We start from the raw sequence: 25,410 nt of genomic DNA on the forward strand, positions 1-25,410 counted from the left end.
AACCTTGTACTCTTATGTTTGCTATGGACTATCTAGTGGGAAAGAAATGGATGTACTTTTGAAGATGTGGAGTGCATAGCAACTCAATTGCTAGCATCTTTCATTCGTTCTCTTTATGAGTGGACTTTTGCTTTGGGTCTTACAAATAGTACTTCGGTTCAAAATTTCATAGTCAAATATTCTTCAATTGTAATTCTTTAGGCTACTTCATGTTTTTTTCATGATGAAGTCTCTTCTCAGTAAAATTATTCTTACCGATAAATTTTTAAAAAAAAGAAAAAAGAGTATGGTGAGTATGACTTTTTTCCACCTGGTTTTCTTTTTAAATAAAATGACATGATGTGGCCCCGAAGACATGTGGCTTGAGTATTATGAACCAGAATATGCTTTTGTCAATGATACCAACTACAGTACAGAAGCCAAGTTAATTTTCATGTGAATATAATGGTGAACTAATATTCAAGTATGCACATCCAGTAGCAAACTGTAGGAACTGAAATTCCCCAGGGGAGGGGGAGGGGGTGGGGAGGAGGATACCCTTGTTTTCCTTCTTTCTATTTTGTGCATTTGGACACCAAAGTTTTTTTATTCAAAACTACTCATGAAAACAAAATTGCAAAGCATAAACAGGAATCAAACGAATATACCATGAAAGTTAAAAATAATTTGAATTCACTCTATTACTCACCTTTACCATGGTATCCCGCATAAAATCATACTCAAACCTTTTTAGCTGAAGTTGAAGGACAGGCGGAAAATCAATGAACAAAACACCTTTCCTAGCATCCTGAAAGGTCAAAAAGTGGGAAACATTCTTTAAAAACATTCCTCTAGGATTTTTCAATCAGGCAAACACATCTATGGATTAGGTGACCCAATTCAAGAAGAACAAATCCCAGCTACATTTAGAGAAATCCAAAAGAAGGATATGAATACAGACTATACGGTAGAGGTTAATGCAAGAAAAAGCAGATGTGTTAAAACATAAATTCACAAGGAAACAACAATATATCAGAGGAATTTACCTGTAAACCATACCGTTCGGCATGATACTTATTATCACCCTCAAGACGTTCCACTTCCACATACTTGTCGAAAGAAGCATAAACGTCCCGACAACCTTTGACATCAAGCTGAAGATCTACAATTAATATATGAAAAGGTTCCATAAGGCCCATAAATCCATCTATGATAATATGGTACTTCGCTGTAACCCCAAATATGTACCATAAAATGATTCTTTTCTTGTTGACTTATAGTCCACATTGATGCATTCAATATAATTCATATGGTGCCCTTCAAATAACTGCTGTATTGTACCCTCCACAACAGTTCCCTGGGTTAACAAAACAATTTCCAATTCAAATAACCACCAAAGCGAACATATAAGAAAAAGTGCAGAAGTTCAATACCATGGAACCTCTATATACCTTCATTTTATCTTCCAGCTTTTCAGAAAGAACCCTATTAAGTTCTTGCACATCATGCTGCATAAATGAATCATATGTGTCCCATCCAAAAGACTTTGTCAGCTCTTTTGTTGCTACACTAGTGTCACTGTATTGGAGCTTGTAAAATAAACTCTGCAAAGCCAGAGGGATGCTCCCCGTCGGCATATCATTCTCAGTGGTTGGCATATGATACACATTCTGAAATTAAAATTTATAGATTTATATTAAATATGAAGTATCATTGTGAAATAACAGCAATAAGACAAGTTACGAAGACCAAGTATGCTAACCTTTCTGAAGTAAGGTATATGATAGAGAGTCTGAAGAAGAGAATTCATGTAGCATGTAGCTCCCTGGTTTTTAAGTCCAACAAAACCAGTCTCCTTCTTCGAGTCATGTGACCAATAATCAACAACTCTACGTACGGCAACATCAGCTTCAACTATGCATGTGTCGTTCACAAGATAACCTCTACCAGGGTCATAAAGTTCACCAAGAGGCATGAATGAAGTGAAACCCCAATCACTCTCACGTGCATTGAACTGGTGCTGTGTTTCTGCAAGATGAAGAAGGAGGGTAACTATCACCATGTATAAAATTTGAAATAAAAAGCACAACCCTACCCTAGGAGAGGGCTCTCAAAACCTAGGTAAATTCATCACACGCAAAATAATCATTATTTTTTGTCCTTGGCATCCTAAATGTCTTGGTATTACATTCAACGTATTTGTCAAGCACAAACCTTGTCACCATGCCATGATCTCAGCGTTAATTACCATATAACAATATCTGTTTTCTTCAGTTAATTATAGGTTTACTAATTAGCTAAACTGAAATTAGTTATGTAACCCACCAAGTCACTGTCTCTATGGTGCTTTACTTCTTTTATAATTATAGAAATTATATACACACATACATACATATATATATATAGAGAGAGAGAGAGAGAGAGAGAACAAGTACATACGCCATCTATACATACTTCACTTAGAAATTAGAATCTTTTAAGTGGTTCAAACATAGAGAAATTTTAAAAAGCGTTACATTGAGGGCTTCCAAGTGCATTTATCCACTCATCAGATCTTAAAAATAAAGACTTGGGTAAATTCTGGTTGAATTCAACACCTTTAAAATTTTGAACACTTAATTATTAGGCTCTTGCAAAAAAAAGTCAAACAAAGCAGACAGCACCAAATCTTGCAACTAACCTCTAAGACAAAACCTTCATTGCTCAATATAGACACTTTTATCCACAGAAACATCTCAAATTTAAATTTCCACGCAATAAATAGAAGATACAAAAAGAAAAGATAGAATACTGATAAATAAAAATCATATCACATGTGTAGCAAGAAACACAGAGAAGAAGCCAAAACTAGATCCTCAATCAAAAAGTCAGCCAAGACCATCAAGGTGCAAGCCTGTCTTGCCTTTCCTATAAAAATTGTTGGTGAACCAACCCTACTACACTATCAAGCTCATCTCAGTGCCATCAAAATTCAACCACTGTCAAAACCTATCAGCACCATCCATTCTACAAAATAAATCACCATTGCATTTAACCCAATCACCCATCCCCCATTTAGATCTTTGTGACAAAATTAAAGGAAATTTATCACTGCCTTAATGTGCCAAGCCCACCACTACTCTCATTGAAGACCACCCATCAACACTGCTACAGCCTCTAAGCCACAATTCCCACAAAGAGAGCATGAATTAATAACAGTGTTTGATGAGTGGTTGCAACATGGTTGCAAGAAGTCCTATTAGTGGTGAAACAGACATAAGCAACATTTAAAAGCAGGACCTGGCCTTTGGGGCAGGTAGTGGGGAGGCTTTGAAACATGCAGGCAGGATAATGGTGGGTTGGTTTTTCTTGCTGCATTTGAAGTGAGGAGGTTGGAGAGCAGTGGATGGGGATTTATCAGATTAGGGATCCAGCTAGCATGAGAATAAGTTATTCTATTTCATTTATTTTTCTTTTTAACAACCCAATGTAAATAATGTCAGGCCAAGTTGCTCTTTGACACTTGAAATATTGCACCTCCTCCCCCCTTTTTTTATTAGTAATATAACTTCATTGAAAGTCAGCTTGGCACATTAAGTATCAGTGTGGATGGGGATTTATCAGATTAGGGATCCAGCTAGCATGAGAATATGTTATTCTATTTCATTTAATTTTCTTTTTAACAACTCGACTTAAATAATGTCGGGCCAAGTTGCTCTTTGACACTTGAAATATTACACCTCCTCCCCCTTTTTTTGATAAGTAATATAACCTCATTGAAAGTCAGCTGGGCACATTAAGTATCAGTGTGGATGGGGATTTATCATATTAGGGATCCAGCTAGCATGAGAATATGTTATTCTATTTCATTTAATTTTCTTTTTAACAACTCAATGTAAATAATATCAGGCCAAGTTGCTCTTTGACCCTTGAAATATTGCACCTCCTCCCCCACCCCTTTTTTTTGGATAAGTAATATAACTTCATTGAAAGCCAGGAGAACCAAGTATGTGAAAGGCAACACCGATACTTTACATCCCAAAATATCTACCAATGCTTCTACATTCTGCGTTGCCCACCAAGACCAATTCTGATTATCTTTAAAACCTAAAATAGCCTGAAATAACAAAGACACTTTTCAAATGCCACATCATTTCTGGTTCAGCCCCTCAAAATATTAACATATCATCCACAGAGAGTAGATGTTAGGTCATAAACACAGTATCATATGAATTCCTAAGTGTGAATCCCTAAGCCATAGTGCTCAAGATTTTTGCCTCAAACTTAATTCCTCCATTAGGATCTTCTACTCAAGTTCTACCATTGCCTAGTCTTTCAGCATTTAAAAGGGGTCTTTGTCCTCGATCGCATTCAGCATCTGGATTCTCTCTAATAAACAATTCTTCCTCCCTACCACATAACCAAACTCCTTGTCTTTCCACTTCTTTAGATCCACTTTAAGTGCTTTCAGTTTGTTCACAAGTACAAACTAGGCAACCCATGAACATTATGGGAATCCCACCACATCATTACCTTGTCTATAAACCTCTCAGCTTTTAACCACATATTTTTGAACCCAAAAGGACTCCTACCCTTCTGTATAAACCCGCACTCCAAGATAATAGGAAAATGATCAGAAAGCAAGCATGGGAGTATTCATTGCACTTTCTGAGAGATATTATCCTCCAAAGATGGGGGAGAACAGTAATTTATCCATTCTGGACCTTGACAGATTATTAGACAATGTGAAGCTGCCTCCCTCCATTGGAATATCCATGACCTTCACAACTGCTAGTGATATGAATGCTCAAAATGAAGCCACCAAAGGGAAGAAGTTTTAAACTTTATATAAATTTATGGCAACTACTTTGAAGTCATCCCACCAAACCAATCACTAACAACAAACTAGCCGAGGCTTTGTTTGAAGAAAGTAATGGTCTAAAGAAATAAAAATTGTGCACACACATGCACATGCACATGTGCGCACATATCCTTAAGGTCCATCCAGAGAGAGAGAAAGAGAAGTGTCAATTACTTAAACCAATGACAAAAGAATGTAGCATAAATTTATTTACACTACATATCGTTCAGATCCATCCAATTGTGCATGCAAGCGGACACACATCCTTAAGCTCCATCCATCCACACACACACACACACAGAGGTGTTAATTAGTAAAATCAATGACATTAGGAATGTCGCATAATTGGTGTGTGCTCCTAAGGTGTGTGCTCCTAAGGTTAACGGCGGTTTGGGTATTAGGAAGTTAACTACGTTTAATAAAGCGTTACTAGGAAAATGGCTATGGCGGTTTGGGGTTGAGGAGACTCGTCTTTGGCGGAGGGTTATAGCTTTGAAGTTTGGGGAAGAGTGGGGGGGTTGGTCGTCCAAGTTAGGCAGGGGTGTTCATGGGTGTGGTTTATGGAGAAGTATCCGGAAAGGTTGGGAGGTGTTTTCCAAACACATCCGATTCGAGGTAGGGGTGGGGGATAGGGTGAAGTTTTGGACGGATCATTGGTGTGGGGACTTACCTCTCCATCTATCCTTCCCGGTAGTGTATGGGATTGCTGTTAATAAGGAGGCTTCTGTAGCCTCGTCTCTCGAGCATCTGGGAATCGAGGCCCGGAGAAGTTGGAAGGTTCTCCTTCTTAGAAATCCGAATGATTGGGAGTCGGGTGTTGTGGATGATTTCCTTCATTCCCTGGATTCTAATTTACCTCTTTCTGAGCAAAGAGACCGTATGATTTGGAATCTGTCAAAGAAGGGGGTTTTTGATGTTCGATCGTTCTATGATAAGCTTCGATGTCCCTTGCCTATTATGTTTCCTTGGAAAGGTGTTTGGAAGGTTAAGGCTCCTATGCATGTCTCCTTCTTTGTATGGTCTGCAGCTTGGGAAAAGATTCTTACAGGGGACATTCTGCGGTGTAGAGGCTTCGATTTTGTTGATTGGTGTATTTTGTGCCGTAGTAATGGGGAGACGGCGAATCACTTGCTTCTTCATTGTGGAAAAGCTTTTCAGTTGTGGAGCCTGGTGTATAGATCTTTTGGGATTTCTTGGGTCTTGCCAAAATCGATTGCAGATACGCTTTTCGGCTGGTGGAACTGGCTCGGAAAGCACTCTTCTAGAGTTTGGAATCTAGCTCCGTTGTGCCTAATGTGGTGCATTTGGAGGGAGCGAAACTGGCGTACTTTTGAGGACAGGGACAAGACTGATGACCAACTGCTCGCTTACTTTAGTAGCTCGCTTTTTGATTGGTCTAGGGCTTGGGGACTCACCTCTAGTGATTCTATCCCTATGTTTCTTAGTTCTCTTCTTTGTAATTAGTTCTTTGTTGGCTTTGCTTGTTTTCTTGTTTTCTACTTTTCTTTTCTTTTGTTTCCTCCTCTGTATTCTCTGTTTGTCCTTTTGTTTCCCTGAGGTTTTAATATAATTCTCTTACTTATCAAAAAAAAAAAAAGGAATGTCGCATAAATTCATTACTACATATCTTTTAAATCTATCCCTCCCAAAAAAAAAAAAAAACAAAACAAAGAGCTACAACCACCAGTTTCCCCTAGTGGATGCACATCAAAGAATACTGTCCACCTCTACTCTCAAAAATCTAGTCAATCTCATCAGCTCCTAAATGTCCAGCACTCTCCTCCAATGAAGCTTCCACCAAGGCAAAAACTCAGACAAGTCTGCCCTCAACCTAGTAGCCCAACAACCTTCACCATCAAAAGACTCAAATCAACGACAACAAACGGTCTACTATTGAACACATGAGAAAAACCTCGACATTCATAATTTTTTTTAAAGTAGAGAAATCCTCAATCTTTGCAATTTGAAAGTTAAATGCACCAACACCTTAATAAAATTATTATTTTTGTTGCATTACTTCATTTCAAAGTTAATTTAGGATTTTGATATTCGGTTAGGGATATTTTTTGAGTGGGTCTTGTAAGCAATATTGGTGAGACCAAGTACACTAAAGAAGTGGACAAGAGGACACAATGCTTTTTCATTCGCAATTGGTAGAAAAGACAATAAACAAAGGCATGCAGATCAAATCACAGTTCATTGACATTGGAGCAATGCATCCTAAGCAGTTGGGCGGCATTGTTATACAGAATGTTGCAATTGGGTGAGGTTTTCTTTCTACCACTAATACACTTACCATATTTGATGCATAAAGCCACACTAGTTCATGAACACTCACGCCCACACAAAAACTTCTCTTTAGTATACGATGACCCATTTACAAGAGTGGATGCCCCAACCAACCACAGAAAATGAATTTGTACGATACCATCCTAAATCCTCTCCAAAATGTTCATCAAGGTTCAAAACAAGCATGCAAAGTACTTCTACACTAGCACAGGATATGATAGTAAGATCATAGAGGGACAAAATACAGTAGTGTCCAATTTTATCAATATACTAAACAAAAATCAATTTTCTATATGAGAACAGTGGAGAGAGTATACCTTTTCTAATTGAGTATTTATTATGGATTTGGTTGATAACAGACAAGCTGAACTGGGCATATCTACTCCAGCCATAAGGCAAATTCGTTGAATCTGCAACATCTAGATACATAGACAAATGATCGACATTGTTCCCCTTTGGGAAGACTAGTATTCGCCTGCCAAGGGCAATTAAACGCAGATCACAACAATCAGTTAACAAACATAATCCAACGCAAGGGATATGGATGTAATTACTGTAACAAATGGAGAGATCCAGATACCATTTGTAGCCTCCGACAAAAAAAACATCAGAGTAGAGCTTCTTTGTATTAAGCCTTGAGAAATTATCAATTGTCCAAGTGAACCTCGCAGATGGTGGATCATCCACGGCCTGAGCTTCCACTGTGCTTGTGGTTTCTGCTTGAGCTACTAAAATAATTCACATAAAAATCATAGTCAAACACAAAGTTCCCATTCATACACAAAGAAAAGTACAAAGCCAAAAGTAATTAAGATAATACATCTCAAATATTGTATTTTACAATAACTAGTGTTAGCTGAGCCTGGTAAAAAGATTTAAATTTAATGCATGTGGAGTATTTGGATCAATTAAACAAAGGGTATACTTCAATCAAATTTTTTTTTTTTTTTTTAAATAGAAAGTCAAACATAAACCCTTAAAATATCAAACCATAGGCCCAATTATTTCTGGAGAAAGCATGGGATAACCTAGAAATTATAATACAAGAATAAAATCCTCAATCTTGTAGCAGTTTGTACTCAACAAAAGGGACTAATAGCCAAAATAACTTAAATGATTACATTGCAAATATATAGTTCTCCAATTTCATCAGTTCACTTAGCAACCATAGTTGTTAGTATCAGACGATAAACACATATCAAACAATACATATTGAATCTTTTGTACTTCTTCTTGAAGACATTGTGTACTGGGTGTTCCCCTTTTTTATATCAATAAACTTATTACTTATCAAAAAAAAATTTAAAATCATCAGTTCTGCTTTTTTTCCTAAATGTCTAGCAATATGTTTTTTAATATAATCCAGGAGCTTAAAACATGGTTTAACGTCTTTATGAGTTTGTGCTGGGTAGTTTTCATTTGGATAACTCCAATATTCACTCAAGCAATAATTACACTTGAGCTTGAGGAGGCCTGAGTAGCATCTTATCTAGGTAACCCTTCTAATGGTGAGATTCAACATCGGAATCCTCATTTCATTCAGACTTTTCAAGATTGGGAACTGGAATCAGTTGCTTCTTTTTCTGAGCTGCTCTTCTTTGCCAGGTAGGTACCAAGCCTTGTAAATCCCAAACAAAAAAAGGTTGCTTGAGGTTCATTTGTACTATAATACCCTTAGGAGTTCCATGGGTTTCCTTCCATGGAAGAGCATTTGGATAGCCAAGGTACCACAAAAGGTGTCGTCACTCTTTGTGCAGGTCTAGGGAAAATCTTGAATATTGATAACCTTCACAAAAGGCATTTGTTGATTAGTGTTATATGTGAAAAAGAAGCTTTGATCTATTAATCACCAGCTACTTCATTGTTCTTAGGCAACAGATATCTGGTCAATCTTTGCATTGTTTGGGCTAGTTTGGCTGATGCCTAAATCTGTGTGGAGCTTTTGAGGCGTTAGCAAAGACAATTTCATTGCTACATAACAGCTAAGCTAGCCTGTGGCAAGCCATACCTCTATGTGTTATGTGAAATCTGATGAATGAAAGAAACAAGAGGGTATTTGATGGAATTGGGTGTCCTACTTTTGTAACCAAAGATCATATATTGCAGTCCTTGTATGATTGAATGTGTACCCTGGGCATCATCCCTGCCTTCTACGGTGAAGGACCATACCACGACTTGTTTGCATGTTTTTAAGTTTTACAAAAGAGAAGAGAACGGTGACTCATATGATCCTATTTGTCTAGTTGTAAATTTGTGTTACATGTTGTTAATAAGGCACCAAATGACAATATAACTATTTTTTATTTTATTATTGTTAAATTCCAAGAAACTTGAATGCCTAAAAGAAAGCCAAATATATATATATATTGAAGTTCGGTATGTCCTTTGTTTTGAGGCAATTTCAGACCTATGAGTAAATCCAAGCAAAAGTGTTATGGTACTGGTTGGTAGTGTAAGTGATGTGTCAAATCTAATCTCACAGTTAGGGATGCCTTCTTATGACCTATATGAGATTACCTTTAGGTTCTCATTTTAAGTCCGAAGTTGTTTGGAATACTATTATCGAGAAGGAAGAAAGAAGGCTTGCTAGATGGAAGAAGATATACCTCTCAAAGGGAGGAAGTCTTACTTTAATCAAATGTATGCTATAATGCACATTCATGTTGCCAATAGATTGGAAAAGTTTCAAAGAGACTATTTATGGGAAGGAGCAGGGGATACTTCTAAGTATCATTTGGTGAATTGGAGGGTGATTTGGGTATTCACAAGTTGGGGCACTTTTAATCAACCTCTTCTTGGAACATGGCCATGGAGGGTTGGGATGGAAAAGGCTCGCTTGTGGAGAAATAAGGAGGATGGGGCGAGTTAGTTAATGAAGATGGTGCGAGTTTCTCATCAGGTCAGCCTTAATAAGAGTATTAGAGGTGGGTGGGAATCTTCCACTAGGCATATTAATTGTGTGGTGGAGAATGGCCCACAAATCTAATTTTGGTATAACATACTGTGAGGAGATTCTTGTCTTAAAGATTGTTCCTTTATTTGTTTGCTTTATCATCAAACAAGAATGCCTTAGTCACATCGTACTTAAGAGGAACGAGAGGCAATGGAGTGAGGCACTGGAATCCTTAGCTCATGAGACGAGTTCAGGATTGGAAAATGAAGTCTATCGAGAATTTCTTTAATTTGTTATACTCTAATTTCACAGCCACTAAATAGAAAGGATCAAATTTTTCACTGCCTTTAACTTAGAGTAGAAAATATGAAGTTGAATCATATTATGATGTCTTGCGAGGTTCAATGCAAGGCATTGAAGGATCTGGAATGCCTCATAGGGTCACTTTTTTCACATGGAAAACAACCTTGGGTAAGGTCTTCACTCTTTTTTTTTTTTTTATATATATAGGTATTTTATTTTAAAAGAATACAAAACCCCACCCACCAGAATTGTGTATCATAAAGTATTCTAGGAGAACTCCAAGTGAGGATCGAACCTAGGATGTCTAGGTCTACAGCTCATCCAAAGCCTCCAACCACTACAGGTCTTGAACCCATGACCTCACCCACCTCTTAACTCTTATAAGTAGAGGAGATGTGTCAATTGAGCTACGGCTCATTGGCGGTAAGATATTTACTATTGATAATTTGCAAAAGCAACGCATTATGATATTGGATTGGTGTTGTATGCGTAAGTCTGGTGGAGAGAAAAAAAGGATCATCTGTGGCTACAGAGTTGCAGTCCTTTGCATTCGTTCTTGAATCATGCCAAATATATTTAGCTTGACTCTTTTACACATTTTGTGGACTATATCGTGAGAAATGAAAAACGTGACTTACAACCGTGTGAGCGGCTGGCACGCCATATTACGATCATTTAATGGATTGGATGAGGATTCATTGTATTCATCAAAAAAAAAAAAAAAAGTTAAGTCTAGGAAGTGACACTAAATGTCAAAAGATTATCCAAAAACTATAAAAGACAACGATAACGATAAAAATTGATTTGGATTATTGGAAAATGAACAACATATCGTAAAATTACATTTTTTTTTGATTCAAAATTCGAGTCAATTAGATTAATTCAATGTCAACACAATCCCCTTTATACACTAAAAAAAAAAATGGATCAATCAAAAACCGCGTATTGAGCGAGAAAAAAGTGATAAACGTAAGCAGAACAGAAAAAAAAAAACAGAAAGTTATCGAACCTTCCATGGGCTGAGGGCCTTCGAGCAAGTCTGTGTTCGGAACCAACATCTCATCATCTTCCTGTTGCGGCTGCGGCTGCGGCTGCGGCTGAGGCTGAGGCTGCTGTTGCTGCAAAAAAAATTAAATAATAAAAAACAAAAGAATTCAATATCAAGTACTCGGATCCGGAGCTCCGAAAGAGAGAGTTGTGACTTTATGGATCACAATTGAATTGAATTGAAAAGATTATGTGTATAGAGGGAGAGTTGTGGATTTGGGAATTACATCTAAGGGTGGAGGAGTCATCAGAGTCATGAGTGGTGGTCGATCGATGAATCAGAGACTGAAAAACAGAGAGAAAAGAGGAGTCTGCAACAAGTTATGCAAAAGAAAAGAAAGGAAAAGATGGAATGGAATGGGCGATGAACAAAGAAAAGAAAAGGCCGACTGACTCTCTGGGTTTAGTTCGAGACCCAAAAAAAAAAAAAAAAAAAAAAAAAAAAAAACTGAGGACACTTTCGGAATTTAATATCCAAAAAAAGGCCACTAATCGACGATCTTTTTTTTTTTATATATAAAATTTGCAAGTTCAGGACTCCGAGTTTTCGGTTTTTACTCGCCAGTTCTAATCTAGCAAGTAGAATTTGCAATTGTCCTTTTTATACTTTCTTATGAGTCAGAGGAGAGATAAAGTAAAAATATTCACCTGTGATATATATATATATTTATAATAATTTCACAATAAATTTTAAATAGGTTTTACATGAAAAGTTGTTACAGTATTAGTTAATAAAAAAATAATTTAGTAGTTTTGTTCTCCAAAAAAAAAAAATAATTTAGTAGTTCAAATTAGAACCGGTAATAAAATGTGCCACGTAATATTTGTTGTGAATAATTGAATATTGTAGTGCATTTTTTTTTTCAAGTTCAGGACTCATAGTTTTTTAGTTTTACTCACCAAATCTTTAGACAGTAACTCTAATTTGTAAATGTATTTCATTTCATTTCCAAAAAAAAAAAAAAAAAAGAAGTAGAATTTGTAATAACAGCCTACTTTATATATATATATATATATATATATTATTATATGTAAAAGTCTTAGCAAAAAATGTGCATCCGAAGTCTAAACCAATAAGCTTGATTACTTTTTCTTTTTTGCTTGTCGAATTTGTAATACTGTGGGCAATTCTGCAATTCTGTGGGACCCAACCATTGCATAAAAAAAGGGCGTCGGCCGCCTCTCTTTTTTTTTAGCCCAGACCCAACCCCTTGAAGAAACACACGGCCCATCCAACTGACAATTAGTTTTTTTTTTTTTTTGGAAATGAAACTTTTAGTATATAGTTTATGTGGCTTATAAGTTCAAATTAGTATGTTGAACATGGCCCATCTATTCATACTTCATATCATGATATAAGCTAATTGGATAGAGAGAGAGAGAAAGAGATTCCTCTAACCTAAGAACCCACAAGATAAATAATTGGCCCAATATTGGCTAAGCTCATGTTGTTCTTTTAAGACAATCTTACTAAACAAAGCCTTGGTTATGAGCCTGCCCAATTACTTGAGCATCAATCTCCCAAGGCATAAGACTAACAAGAAATTTGTGAGCATTTTGACATAAACTTCAAGATGGTGATATGGCATCTCCTTCAATGACAATCTTTGACAATCCCTCTTGACCAGCTAGAGATACAGTCATACACAACTCAATTCAAAGTTTGAGCTTCAACCATTTTAAGTGAACATTTGCCAATGATTTTAGCCCAAGCTTTAATTCCCTAACCTATATAATTCGTTGTAATAATAGCTAGACAAGCCTTGTTTGTGCACATGGCTGCATCACAATTTTGCCTCATCACAATTTTACTCACTCAATTCTACTCATTAGTCATCACTCTCTAATTTCTGCACTATTTCGTCCATATATTTAGTGGCTAAGTGTCACAATAGACTTGGTTTCTTAACTTCCAAATAATGTCAAGAGTTATTACTTATTACACCCAAAAAAAAATGTGAATTTTTTTATTAAAAAAAACTCTACTAGAGTTGGTGGGGGATAGCCATAATGGTTTCAATGAACTACATAAATTTGTTGTTGCTCTGGTAGCATCAAACTTGACATTCTATTTGCATCCATGCCACGCCATTCTAACTAGTAAACAATTTTTAAGATTTGGATCGCCTGCAATAATTACTTGGTGCAATTACCACGTAATACTAATCGTGAGATGTGAAAATTTAAAAGGTAAAAAAGTAAAAGAGTTGAAAAATTAAGAAATTGTCTAATTTAAGGGCTTAAAGTGAAATGAATTTTCAACTTTCAATCTCATTCATTAGTTCACTATTGCATGATTCAATAACCCTAAGGATGTCAAATGGGTGGGTTTGGAGTTGAAATAATTGGGTTTGGTATATAAAACTCATTTACCCATTTAAATAATTACTTCTAATCCAAACCCAACTCAGCCCATTCATTTTGAGTAAACCCCAACCCACCCAATTACCTAATAATTAAAATTACCAAAATGCCTTTAAAATTTTAAAATGACCAATGTACTGTTAAAATCATATAAAATTGCCAAAATACTCCATAAACCTAAAAAAAGACCAAACATGCTCAAAAACCACAAAATTACCAAAATACCCCCCATAACTTAAAAATGACCAAAATACCCTCGAAATTTAAAAAATTACCAAAATATCCCCGAAACCTAAAAATTAACAAATGCCTCCCTAAACCTAAAAAAATGACCAAATACCCCATAAAACTAAAAATGACAAAAAAAATCCCGAAACCTAAAAATTGACCAAAATACCTCCTAAACCTAAAAAATGATCGAAATATCACCAAAACCTAAAAAAATGACTAAAATACCTCCTAAACCTAAAAAATTACTGAAAATAACCCCAAAATCTAAAAATTAACGAAACACCCCTAAAACCTAAAAAATTACCAACATTCCCTTGAAACCTACAAAATGATCAAAATACTCTTAGAACCTTTAATTTGATGAAAATACCCTTAAAACATCCAAAATACCTCAAACCTCTATTTTGGTAATTTTTAAGGCTTCGGGTGTATTTTGTTCATCTTATAGGTTTAGTGGTATTTTTGTCATTTTAGATATTTTGAGGGGTATTTTGGTTGTTTTAGAGGTTTAGAGCTATTTCGGTCGTTTTAGAAGTTTCAGGGTATTTTTGGTAATTTTATAGGTTTCGGGTTATTTGTGGTCATTTGAGAGGTTTTTGGTGTATTTTGGTCATTTTAAAGGTTTAGGGGGTATTTTGATCATTTTAAAGGTTTAGGGGTATTTTGATCATTTTGTAGGTTTGAGGGTATTTTGGTCATTTTTTAGGTTTAGGGAGTATTTTGGTCAATTTTTAGGTTTAGGGCGTATTTAGGTCATTTATAGGTGTAGGGACACAATTTGGTTCCTAAGCCCAAAAGGTAAAATGATTTAGGCCTAACGAGCCCAATACAATGAATTTGTAGAGAGTGGGTTAGAAAACTAGATTCTACTAAGTTGGATAATAATTATAGTGGATCTAAATGACAAGAAAGCAAAGATAAACTAGTATTACCCAAAGAAAATCGTCCTTGGCACAATCCGTGGAGATTAGTTCTTATATATATATATATATATATATATTTCTTTTGGATTTGATTACAAGTCTAGTTCTTGTTGTTACAGTGTTTTTCCACCCTTCCCACCGTGGGCTTCTTTCTCTTTTATATTATCCTCTGTCTTCCATCTCCACCCTTCACATGTAGATCAAGTTGTTGGCTTTGATCCTTATCCCATCAGCACCTTCCTAAAGTCTTTGGGAGTAACTATAAGGCTAAAAATCACTGTTCAGGTATCACTTCCACATTAATGCGGCCAGAGAGTTAGCTGCAGAGCATTTAATGTAGTGGTAGCAGCCTTTTCTCAGATATTTCTTACCTTCCCCATGTCTCATTCCTTTCTAATACTTATCCTTAACAGTGGAATTGCCCGGAACGTTGCTCTTGATGGTAGGTCACCCCTTCTGACCTCTGCACCGTTACAGCAGATGAGGAATTTGTCCTCGGACCAACTCCCTGAACTCTTATGAATGGTCACTTTCCACTATTTACTAGCCTGCGCTTCTACATCAATGTTTCCTTGTCCGCAGACTACTAAGTGTCCTCGAACAGAGCCCATGGCCCAATATACATTACTGGGCCTATCACTCCTACAATAGCCCCTCGAAATTCTCTTCTTTTGCTCCTCAAGAAGAAGGGAGGATTTCAATATCTACCACGATTACCCTACTCTTACCATACGTCATCTCTATCTGTGCAGACATCTTTTCAATTGTCCAATGCACGCTCCCGACACTTCGGCATCCAGGACGCGCCCTTAATTAATTTTTACGGCTCCATGTTCCCCACATTCCACGGTGTGATGCAAATCCAACGACTGGAGATTTTTAGGGGAATGTGAGCGGGAGCTTTCCCGTTTGCTTTTCTCTTTCATATATATATTGCTCAGAAGCTTCGTCTACCTCACTTTTTGCACTCTTAAAACTAAAGATCTAGTCTGAGAAGCCTTTCTTCTTTCCCGTAAGTAGTCTCTAGTATTTTCTCCTTTTCTTCCGTCTCTTTTCATTTTAGAGCCCTTCCTTCCTCGACTTTTCTAATTCTACCTTATCTCTCTATTACATCCTATCTTCATTTCATATGGGTAGATTCGCTTACCTAGTAGACTCCCCAGAAGGTATAGAGAGCTTTAAGGCTCAATACCGAATTCCCTAAGGGGTTTCCATTAGGTACTATAAACAAAAGGAATGGCACACTAAGAGGAAGGAGTGAGAAGTAGTAATCCCCATGATTGCCTTCGTAGAGGGAGGGATGAGAATCCTCATGGACAGAGTCACTAGGGATTACCCGATAGCCTATAGATTAGCCTCCACCTAATGTGCCCAAAATATGTTTAGGATCCTAGGTAATGTTGACGCCCTAACTGAGAAGATGGATATGAACCTCTCCCATCACGATGTTAATTGGGTTTACAACTGCCATAAACTAACAGTGCAGGGATATTACTTAAAAATTAGACAACAAGGGAATGGACAAGGATTATTTAATCGTCTCAGGAGAGTGGCATGATGGCCTCCATTGCCCGACATGAGAGGGTACACCATGTGAGGTACTTAGGTTTAGGTCCATTACTCTAACAATACCCTCCTTTCTTGCCATACTAACATTTTATCTACTCAACCTATCCATTGGTACCCATAATTTACCTTTTCCTTTTGTATGTGCTATTTTCTTACAATACTTTTGGTTTTTGATGAATTTGTAGATAAGCATTCTGCTACTCCGAACTTCGGCCTTGTCAACGAACCTGATTTAATGAAGATACTCAAGGCAGAAATCTTCATCCACACCGACAAGCAATTAAGAGCAGCCCACCTTATCCTCGACTATAACCCGCTCTCATCTAGCTTCCAAGCATCCAAGTGTGTGATCAAGGCGAGAGACCCGTGCCTACACTAGATCAACGTAGCAGTCCTCGGTTTCCTCATCCCCAACCCCATCCCAACAGGTGTACAGCAAGTAGAACTACCATTTCAACACACTGCCGAGGAGGAGGCAACCCCTTCCCAACCAACAATTAAGGAGGAGGAACAAGTAGTTGAAGTTTCAGACTCCGAGGACAAGTTTGAGGTTTTCAACCAGCCCCAATCTCCAAAGCCTCAAGTCGACGACTCTAGCCACCTTCCTCTAGCCCAAGTAAGAAACATCCAAGAAGATACAAGCGCTCCCGAAGCAATAGGGATACAGAACAAGTCTAGGGCTAGCCTTCTAGGGATCATGGAGTCTCAAGCAGGGGGCAAGGCACTGGAGGTGGCCGGTCAAGTTAAACAACCCACTCTTCCCACTCCTCATAGCCCCCAACCCGAACCTGCAGATAAGAAGAGAAAAACTAGAGCAAAAGGGGAAGGATGTGATGGAAGAGGGTCGAGGTGCCCCTCCCAAAGAGAATGAGCCTCAAAGAGGGGCCAAGGAAGCCAAGACTACCCAAACGAGGTCCTCCAGCGATGGGGCACCTGGGGACAGGGGACGTGACTGTAACACCCCAACCTAATTGCCTAATTAATTTTATGAGTTTATATGCATGTCATTATTTTAATTACTTTTAAGTGCATGAAACTTTGATTTTGTGATATTATAAAACATGCATGCCATTTTAATGTGTTGGATATAACTTTATAAAATTAAGGAAATATATTTGTGTGTGTGGGTAATGTGTTATTTATTCTTTGTAAATAGGTGTGAATGCAAAGAAAAAAAAAAGTAAGTGTGAATGCAAAGTTTATATATATATATATATATTTATATGTATGTGTGTGAATGCAAGAAAAATTGGAAAAGGTGTTTGTGATATTTGTTTCTCCCTAGCCATACATGTACCCAAGCCCCAAAAGTCTTCTTACTTTTCTGATTTTCTTGGCTACTTCTGAAGTCCAGCAGCTGCTTTTCTTCTTTCTCTATTTCCCCTTTCTTTGTTCTTCTTTCTTCTTCCTTCCTTACACGACAACATCTCTCCCTCCCTTTCTCACCAAAAAAATTCTAGTTTCTTTGAAGAAGAAATTAGACAATTAACCCTAAGATTTTATCTTCAAAGTGTGTGGGTAAGTAAGTTAAACCTCATCTGATTTTGTGTATTTGGATAGTAAAATTTGTTTGTTTATTTTCCCTCTTTGTTCTTTACTCTGTTTCTGGAAGTTGATTTGGTGATTCTGTTTTAGTTACTTGAAATATTGATGATATTGTGGTCTATTGAATGCTTATTAGGGTAATTTAATATGTATTCTATAGGTATAAAAATATCCAAATGAAATTAAGACCTATTGCTATTTGTTGATGATTTTGTAAGAATATGTACTAAAGCTGACTCTGTGACAGATTTGATGTTTACTACAAGAAAATTCTGTATTAAATTGTATTTTGTGAGTTAGGATGCAAGGAATAGTTTTTTTGAATTCTAAGACACATATGGTTGTTATAGAAGTGGTTTCACAGTATTTTGATGAACATAAAATTAGTGGTTTAATTTGAAAGTTGCAAGAAATTCTGTCAGGACAGATTTGAGTTTACTGTCTTGTGTGATTTTTAGTAAATCATGGGTTAATTCTTTGACTCCGAAATATTTATGGTTTATACTGGACATACAGGGGAGTAGTCCTGTAAAATTTCATAACAATTGAAGGTGTGTAGACAGCCCGTTTGTATTTTACAAATGGAGCATACGTGGCTGTAATGAGCAGTGAACAATATATGCTACACCTAACTTTGTGGATTTAATTCTCAAGTTAGGGTGTATGTTTTGAGCTATAATTTTATACACTCATCCTTTGGTGTGTTTGAAGCATATATAAATTTTATGGATTGGTTTTTCTATGGTTTGGCTGCAAAATGTGTTTGATGATTGTATTATATGTTTTGGGGAAACTCTATGTGATGGGAATTAGGATTTTCTTGAGTTTGAGAGTTAGGTGGTGATTTAGGTATAAGTTTATATATTAGGAAGAGTTTGTCCATAATAAGTTTTGGTTCTTTTCGTTTAGGTGGCGAGAACGAGAACACGGATACTTGAGCTCCCCGCGTACAATCTCTCGCGCCTTCTGTTTTCAGGTAAGGGACTTGTGACGTGTGCTTTTAATAAGTATAAAGTTTATTTCGAAAACTAATATGCATTAAAACTTTTTGATTTGAGATATTACATATAAGCATGATTTAAGTAAAGTATATGTTCGTGAGTTGTTCAAATCTTATGTACAGGATAATTTTTGCATGTTAATGCTAGTACCTATGTCACGAACATAATATTTTAGAATGAAGTGGATATGCTATTATTATGAAATAATTATGTAAAAGTATAGCTATCAGAAAAATATAGCGTTCGGGTTATTCCACTGTTATGTTCTGAACTCAACTAATAGGGGTTAATTATTGGCTTTCCATGGAAAAATGTTATCTGTTTGGCCATTTAAAGTAGAGGAAATGGGGTTGCCCGTAACTCTAGGCCATTTAAAGTAGAGGAAATGGGGTTGCCCGTAACTCTAATATGAATAAGGCCTTCTCCCCAATGTGTACGGACGGCGGGGAGGAATAAAACCTTGAGGAGATGTGCCATCAGGCCTCTCAAAGAGGACAATATCATGCACACGAGGTTACCCAAACGTGATGAGACCTTCTCCGTACAGGCTTATCAAAGGTGGACTAACCAATATGTTATGAATAGCTATATTATGTTATTGAGCATGCGAGAATGATTTTGTTTAAATGCATTATGAAAATTAAAAGCTCTCATGAAAAGAAATTTATGATGAAACATTTTATAGTCTTTGTTTTAAAGATAAGGTTACGAAATTATACGTATGTTCCTTATTATGTCCTTTTGTTTTTTATATGAAAGGAAAATGAAATATTTTTATTTGAAAAGTTCATGAGTTATTTAAGAGCAATATGAATAGTATGAAGGCTATTTGATCAAAGTTGGCATATCCATAAACTATTTGTTTTACATGCATTCTTATTAAAGGCCCATGAAGCTTTAAAACCTTACTGGGCTTCGCAGCTCACCCTATTATATTTCAGTGCACAAGTTCTTCCTGGAAGCAGCGAGAGTATTAGAGGTGGCAAGGATTCTGTGTTTTCTCATTTTATTAGAATGTAGAGTTTTGTTGTATAGTAGTTAACTCTTTTGTTGTATAGAAGGAATCAAGATGTACTTGATCCTTTGAGCACATATGTAATTTGGTACTGTAGTTTGTTTTGAACCCCAATTGTATGTCTTTGGGGTTAGGTTTGTAATAAGAGTTTTGCTAAACGTTTAGCTATGTAAATTTTTACTTGAATACCTTAAGTTTCAGCCAGGTGTTATTTTCCAAGTTCGAAGAAAATGAAATTTCAGGGTTGCCATCATTTTTGTTTATATATTGGCTTTTATGCAAGAAAATAAGCAAGAAGTCAAGCAATAGTTCTTGATAAGTACCTTCAGATTAGGTTGGTTCGTGTTAATATTGAAATAAACTTGATATTAACATGCCGGTCATGCTCTAAACTCTGAAATACAGATTTGGGTCGTGACAGTGACCTTCACACCAGGGTTCCAAACTGGAATCCCCCTCTGGTGTTAGACGGATCCCCTCTCCCTTCGAACTCCTCAATAAGGGGCTTCCAGCAAGGGAAGGCCAGGTATATAACGAACGCCGTAGAGCAAGCCTTACTACTGCCTGACAACATGGTCGATATGAGGACTATTAAGAGACACGAAGTGTTTTTGGGTCTAAAGAGAGACCTCACCATGGTAAGTCTTTTAAGTTGAGTCCCCTTTCTCTTTGCTGTTTATTTTTATTTTTATTTTTATTTTTATTTTTATTTTTATTTTTTTGCCTTTGCTCACTACTCTGTTTCCTTTGCAGGCTGTTTAAGCTACTTTTTAGGGCTAAGGAGTTAGTGAATATCACTCACCGACAAATGAAGGACGAGGAAGGCAGGCGTATTGCTGCTATTGAGGGCTTTAACGTGGCTGAGAAAAGGATTAACGAGCTGAACACCAAGCTCACCGAGGCTAACAGGGAGAAGAAAAATGTTGAGGCTGCTCTGGGAGGGGCAGAAAGGCAAGCCGAGACTCAACGCAAGCAACTTCGTCAGGCCGAGGATGAGCTTGCTACAACCAAGGACCAAACAAAAGTGTTGAAGAAAAAACTGAAGGATGCTGAGAAAGCTAGGGACCAGGCCGAACAAGATGGCTACGATGTAAGGGTAGCTAAGACCGAGAAGGCCCTTAAGGCTGAGGTCTCGGGGGTATGTAGAACATACTGCCTCCAGGTGTGGAATGAGGCTCTTAACCTAGCTAAGGTTAAGGCTTTCTCAGCACTTAGGAGAGTAGAGAATGTTTACTATCCCCTGCAATCCGAGCACCAGACTCCTCAATCTCCCAGGATGATGCAACCCCTAAGGATCCGAGCTCCATCGATGAGATACCGGCCAAAGACCTTCCTCCTCCTAGCAGTCCTCCAAAAAGGGCAAAGCAAGCTGGCGCAGCTGAGAAGGAAAAAGAGAACCCAAAAGAGGTCACCCCTGAAACTACAAAGCCTCCAGCTGCACCCAAGGATTCTTCCGAGGGGGGGTGGTTTCCCAAAGCCATGAGTTGGTTTTAGCAACTTTCCCCATTCCTGCCAAGAAAGAATCCAAAGGTAAAGGTCCAGCATCCTCAACAGCAGCAACTGCCCAACCCACCAAGACCCCAGCAAAAGACAAGCTTGTAATAAAAATGTAGTCTTTAGAGTAGCTTTCTTCTTCTTCTTCTTCTTCTTCTTTTATTTTTTATTTTTTCTCTCTTTTGAACTATTGTTTTTGTTTCCAAAATTTGTAATCAATTTGCACTTTTTGTAATCAATTTTCCTTTTTTTAAGGCTTAGCTTAATGATAATTATGAGCTTTTCTTTTACACTTGTGGTATTTGTATGAATCCTAACATAGTTTCTGCTTTATTGCACACTTAATCAATGTGACAATGAGATATAGCCCTATCTAGTTATCTGCATAGTGATAACATAGTTACTACATCCCACATGATCAGCAACAGGACAGGCTAAACCTTCTAAGTCTACAATCTCAACAAAGTATACCCTTAACTTCAAAAACATACATAATGGTAGAGCATCTATCCATACCGGGCTCCACCTAACCCTCCACTTATCAATAAGTTTAAGGAACTGAGGGATCCCAAACCGAGTGACAATATTTTTCCACACGAATCTCTTGGCATCCACGTCCCTGATATTTGCCAATGGTTCAACTTCAACCCACTTGTTGAAGTAATCCATGTCAACCAGTAATCATCTCTTATTCCCTGCTACCCTAGGAAAAGGTCCTACAATATCTAATCCCCATTAAGCAAAAGGCTAAGGGCTAGACAAAGGATTGAGGACACTCCCTGGTTGATGAATATTTGGGGCAAATCTTTGATATTGGTCACACTTCTTTATATACTCTTGTGTTTCCTTCTGCATATTCGGCCACCAATATCCTTGAGTGAGGGCTATGTGAGACAAGGATCTATCCCCTATTTGGCTTCCACAAATCCCTTCATATAACTCTTCTAGGAGTAGCTCCACTACCTCAACGTGTATGCATAGCATATATGGCCCACAAAAAGAGCATTTATACAAATTTTGATCCTCAAGCAGCCAAAACCAAGGAGCCTTTTTTCGCACTTTATCAGCCTCGGCCCTCTCCCCGGGTAAGATATCCTCCTTAAGGAATAGCATAATAGAATCCATTCAGCTAGGTCCCACCTTAATTTAATGAATATGGACCTCCTCCCCCTTTATCTCAATAGATTTACATAGGTCCTCAACAAGAATAACCCGAGGTAAGCTCTACGCTAAAGAGGTTGCAAGGGTAGCAAGAGAATCAGCATGCGTATTTCTGCTCTTAAGGATTTGCAGCAAGGTGAAATACTCAAACCCTGACTGTAGGTGCCTAACCTGATTCAAATACCCTTACATTCTCACATCCCTGGCTTCCAACTCCCCCTTTACCTAGCCTACAACCAACCTCGAATCTGAAAACACCTCCACTATTTTTCCTCCCATTTTTTGAACTATAGTCATTCCTACCAACAAAGCCTCATACTCAGCCTCATTATTGGTGGCCGAGAAACCCAACCTAAAGGATTTTTCAATAATGATCTTCTTAGGAGATATTACAACTAGCCCTACTCTAGACCTTCTTTGATTTGTTGCACCATCTACGAATACCCTCCAGGATAAAGGCTCTTGTAGGGAGACCACGCCAATTGATTTTTCATCCATACTTTGATCTTCTCCTTCCTCTTCCAATGGGGATTCAGCAAACTTGACCACCAAATCCGCGAGAACCTGGCCCTTGATAGAGTTGCGAGACATATACTTGATATCAAAAGCTCCTATGATCATACCCCACTTGGCAATCCTTCCTGCATAATCAGCTCTCCGAAGTAGTGATTGGAGCGGGAGTTGGGTTAGAACAACGACTGTGTGAGCTTGGAAGTAGTAAGGGAGCTTACGCGTAGCATGCACCACTACCAAAATGGCTTTTTCTAGTGGCAAGTAACGAACCTCGGCCTCATGCAGTGACATGCTCACATAATAAACTAGCCTTTGTACTCTATTATCAACTCATATCAATACTAAGCTTACTGCATGAGAGGCTACAACAACATAAGCAAACAAGACTTCCTCTTTCTCGGGCCGGGACATAATAGGTGGTCGAGAAAGGTATTCCTTTTGCTATTGGAAGGTCAGGGCACACTCCTCGGTCCACTCAAACCCCTTCCACTTATGCAACAATCGAAAGAAAGGTCTACACTTGTCTACTGACCGAGAGATGAATAGGTTTAGAGCAGCAGTCATCGCTGTCAACTTCTGGACCTCTTTAGGATTCCGAGGAGGTCGTAAATCGTTAATTGCCTTAATCTGGTCAGGGTTGACTTCAATTCCACGGTAAGTGACCATGTAGCCTAGAAATTTACCTGAGCCAACACCAAAAGAACATTTGGAAGCATTGAGGCACAGTTTGTGCCTCCTTAGTATTTCAAAAATATTCCCGAGGTCTCCCACGTGTTCGGACACCACCTTACTTTTCACCACCATAGCATCTATATAAATCTCAATATTTTTGCCTAATTGTGATTCAAACATTTTGGTCATCATCCTCTAGTAGGTAGACCCTGCATTCTTCAACCCAAAGGGCATCATCTTGTAGTGGTAATTTCCAGTAGGAGTAACAAAAACTGTCTTTTCTTGATCACCCAAAGCTAATGATATTTGATAGTACCCTTGAAAGGCATCCAAAAACCTCATCTAAGGATGACCTACAGTTGCATCCATTAACTAATCTATCCGAGGTATAAGGAAAGGGTCTTTCGGGCAAGCCTTGTTCAAATTTGTGAAGTCCACACATACTCGCCACTTTCCACTCTTCTTCCTTACCACCACAGTATTGGCCAGCCACTCAGGGTAAAACACCTCTTTAATAGCCCTAGCCCATTTAAGCTTGACCACCTCCTCCTTGACAGCATCAGAATGGTCCTTAAACGAGCGCTGAGGTGGTTGCTTTTTGGGGATGACAGATGGATCAACATTCAAATGATGGCAAATGAAATTTGGATCCAACCCAGGAGTCTCATATGCGTTCCATGCAAACACATCAACATTCCTTATGAGAAACTCTACCAACTCTTCCTTCTCCTTAGGAGACAACTGATCTCTGATCTGGAAAAACTTCTCATCATCACCACCAATGATGACTTTTCCTAATTCCTCACATTTGGCCCCTTCCATCACCATATCCGCAGACGACACTACAATCCTTGATTGCTATAAACCTTGCTCAATTGAGGTCGAAGACTCAACTTTAGCCTGATGTCTGATCGCAGCTACCAAACATTGTCTAGCCATAGACTGGCTCCCAACCAGCTCCTCAACCAAGTCCTTGGACGGATACTTCACCTTCAAGTGTAGAGTGGAGGAAACGACCTCTAGGGCATGAAGTTAGGGTCTTACCACAATGGCCGTGTAAGAACAATAAGCATCCATCACAATGAAGTCCACCTCCACCACTTCTGAACTTGCTTGCACGAGTAGTCTAATCTAGCCTTTTGGAATAACAACTTTCCCATCGAAGCCTACCAAGGGTAAATCATAACATGCCAAATCTTTAAGTTTCAATCTTAGTCCTTGATACAAATCAAGGTACATGATCTCTACATCGCTGCCCTGATCTACCAACTCTCTCTTCACATCATACCCTCCTATCCTAAGGGTGACCACTAGGGCATCATCATGTGGCTGCACGGTTCCAACTTTGTCTTTATCGGAAAAACTCAATGCTAGTCGGACTTTCATCCTACCCCTTTTCGGCTCAGGGTTAGAGTTCTCGGCGAGTGGCCGAGCTACAAAAATCACCTTGAAGGGATGAGAACTGGTCCTTCCTGGAGCAGCGAAGATAACATTAATTGTGCCCAAAGGTGGCCCTGAAGAAGTATCTCTCTGAGATCCCAATCTTGCATGGCCCCCTTACCTATTGGGCT

At 38.0% G+C, this 25,410-nt stretch overlaps 1 protein-coding gene and 1 long non-coding RNA gene across 27 annotated transcripts in view; one reads left to right on the plus strand and one right to left on the minus strand.

Annotated features, from left to right (window-relative positions):
- Window positions 1–25,410, minus strand: part of LOC126722041 (ubiquitin C-terminal hydrolase 12-like) — a 102,176-nt gene that overhangs the window by 29,343 nt on the left and 47,423 nt on the right. For 2 of the 26 annotated variants that reach the window (XM_050425176.1, XM_050425173.1), the window contains exons 1-9: window positions 11,579–11,765; window positions 11,314–11,425; window positions 7,689–7,836; window positions 7,426–7,583; window positions 1,742–2,007; window positions 1,431–1,649; window positions 1,228–1,336; window positions 1,026–1,141; window positions 689–787 (exon numbers count right to left, since the gene is read on the minus strand). The exons of 14 other annotated variants lie outside the window; for them this stretch is intronic. In XM_050425176.1, coding sequence (XP_050281133.1) covers window positions 689–787; window positions 1,026–1,141; window positions 1,228–1,336; window positions 1,431–1,649; window positions 1,742–2,007; window positions 7,426–7,583; window positions 7,689–7,836; window positions 11,314–11,425; window positions 11,579–11,608 — 1,257 coding nt within the window. In that variant the 5' untranslated portion in view covers window positions 11,609–11,765. Of the gene's footprint in view, window positions 1–688; window positions 788–1,025; window positions 1,142–1,227; window positions 1,337–1,430; window positions 1,650–1,741; window positions 2,008–7,425; window positions 7,584–7,688; window positions 7,837–11,313; window positions 11,426–11,578; window positions 11,766–25,410 lie in introns of those variants that run through there. 10 more of the 26 variants (XM_050425184.1, XM_050425178.1, XM_050425174.1 and 7 more) reach the window with 9 other exon arrangements.
- On the plus strand, window positions 17,678–19,911 carry LOC126722042 (uncharacterized). Its single transcript, XR_007653958.1, has 2 exons — window positions 17,678–17,956; window positions 18,893–19,911. It is a non-coding gene; the product is annotated as an uncharacterized LOC126722042 (long non-coding RNA).

Source organism: Quercus robur, chromosome 4 (genome assembly GCF_932294415.1).
Source record: "Quercus robur chromosome 4, dhQueRobu3.1, whole genome shotgun sequence".
Classification (NCBI taxonomy): domain Eukaryota; kingdom Viridiplantae; phylum Streptophyta; class Magnoliopsida; order Fagales; family Fagaceae; genus Quercus; species Quercus robur.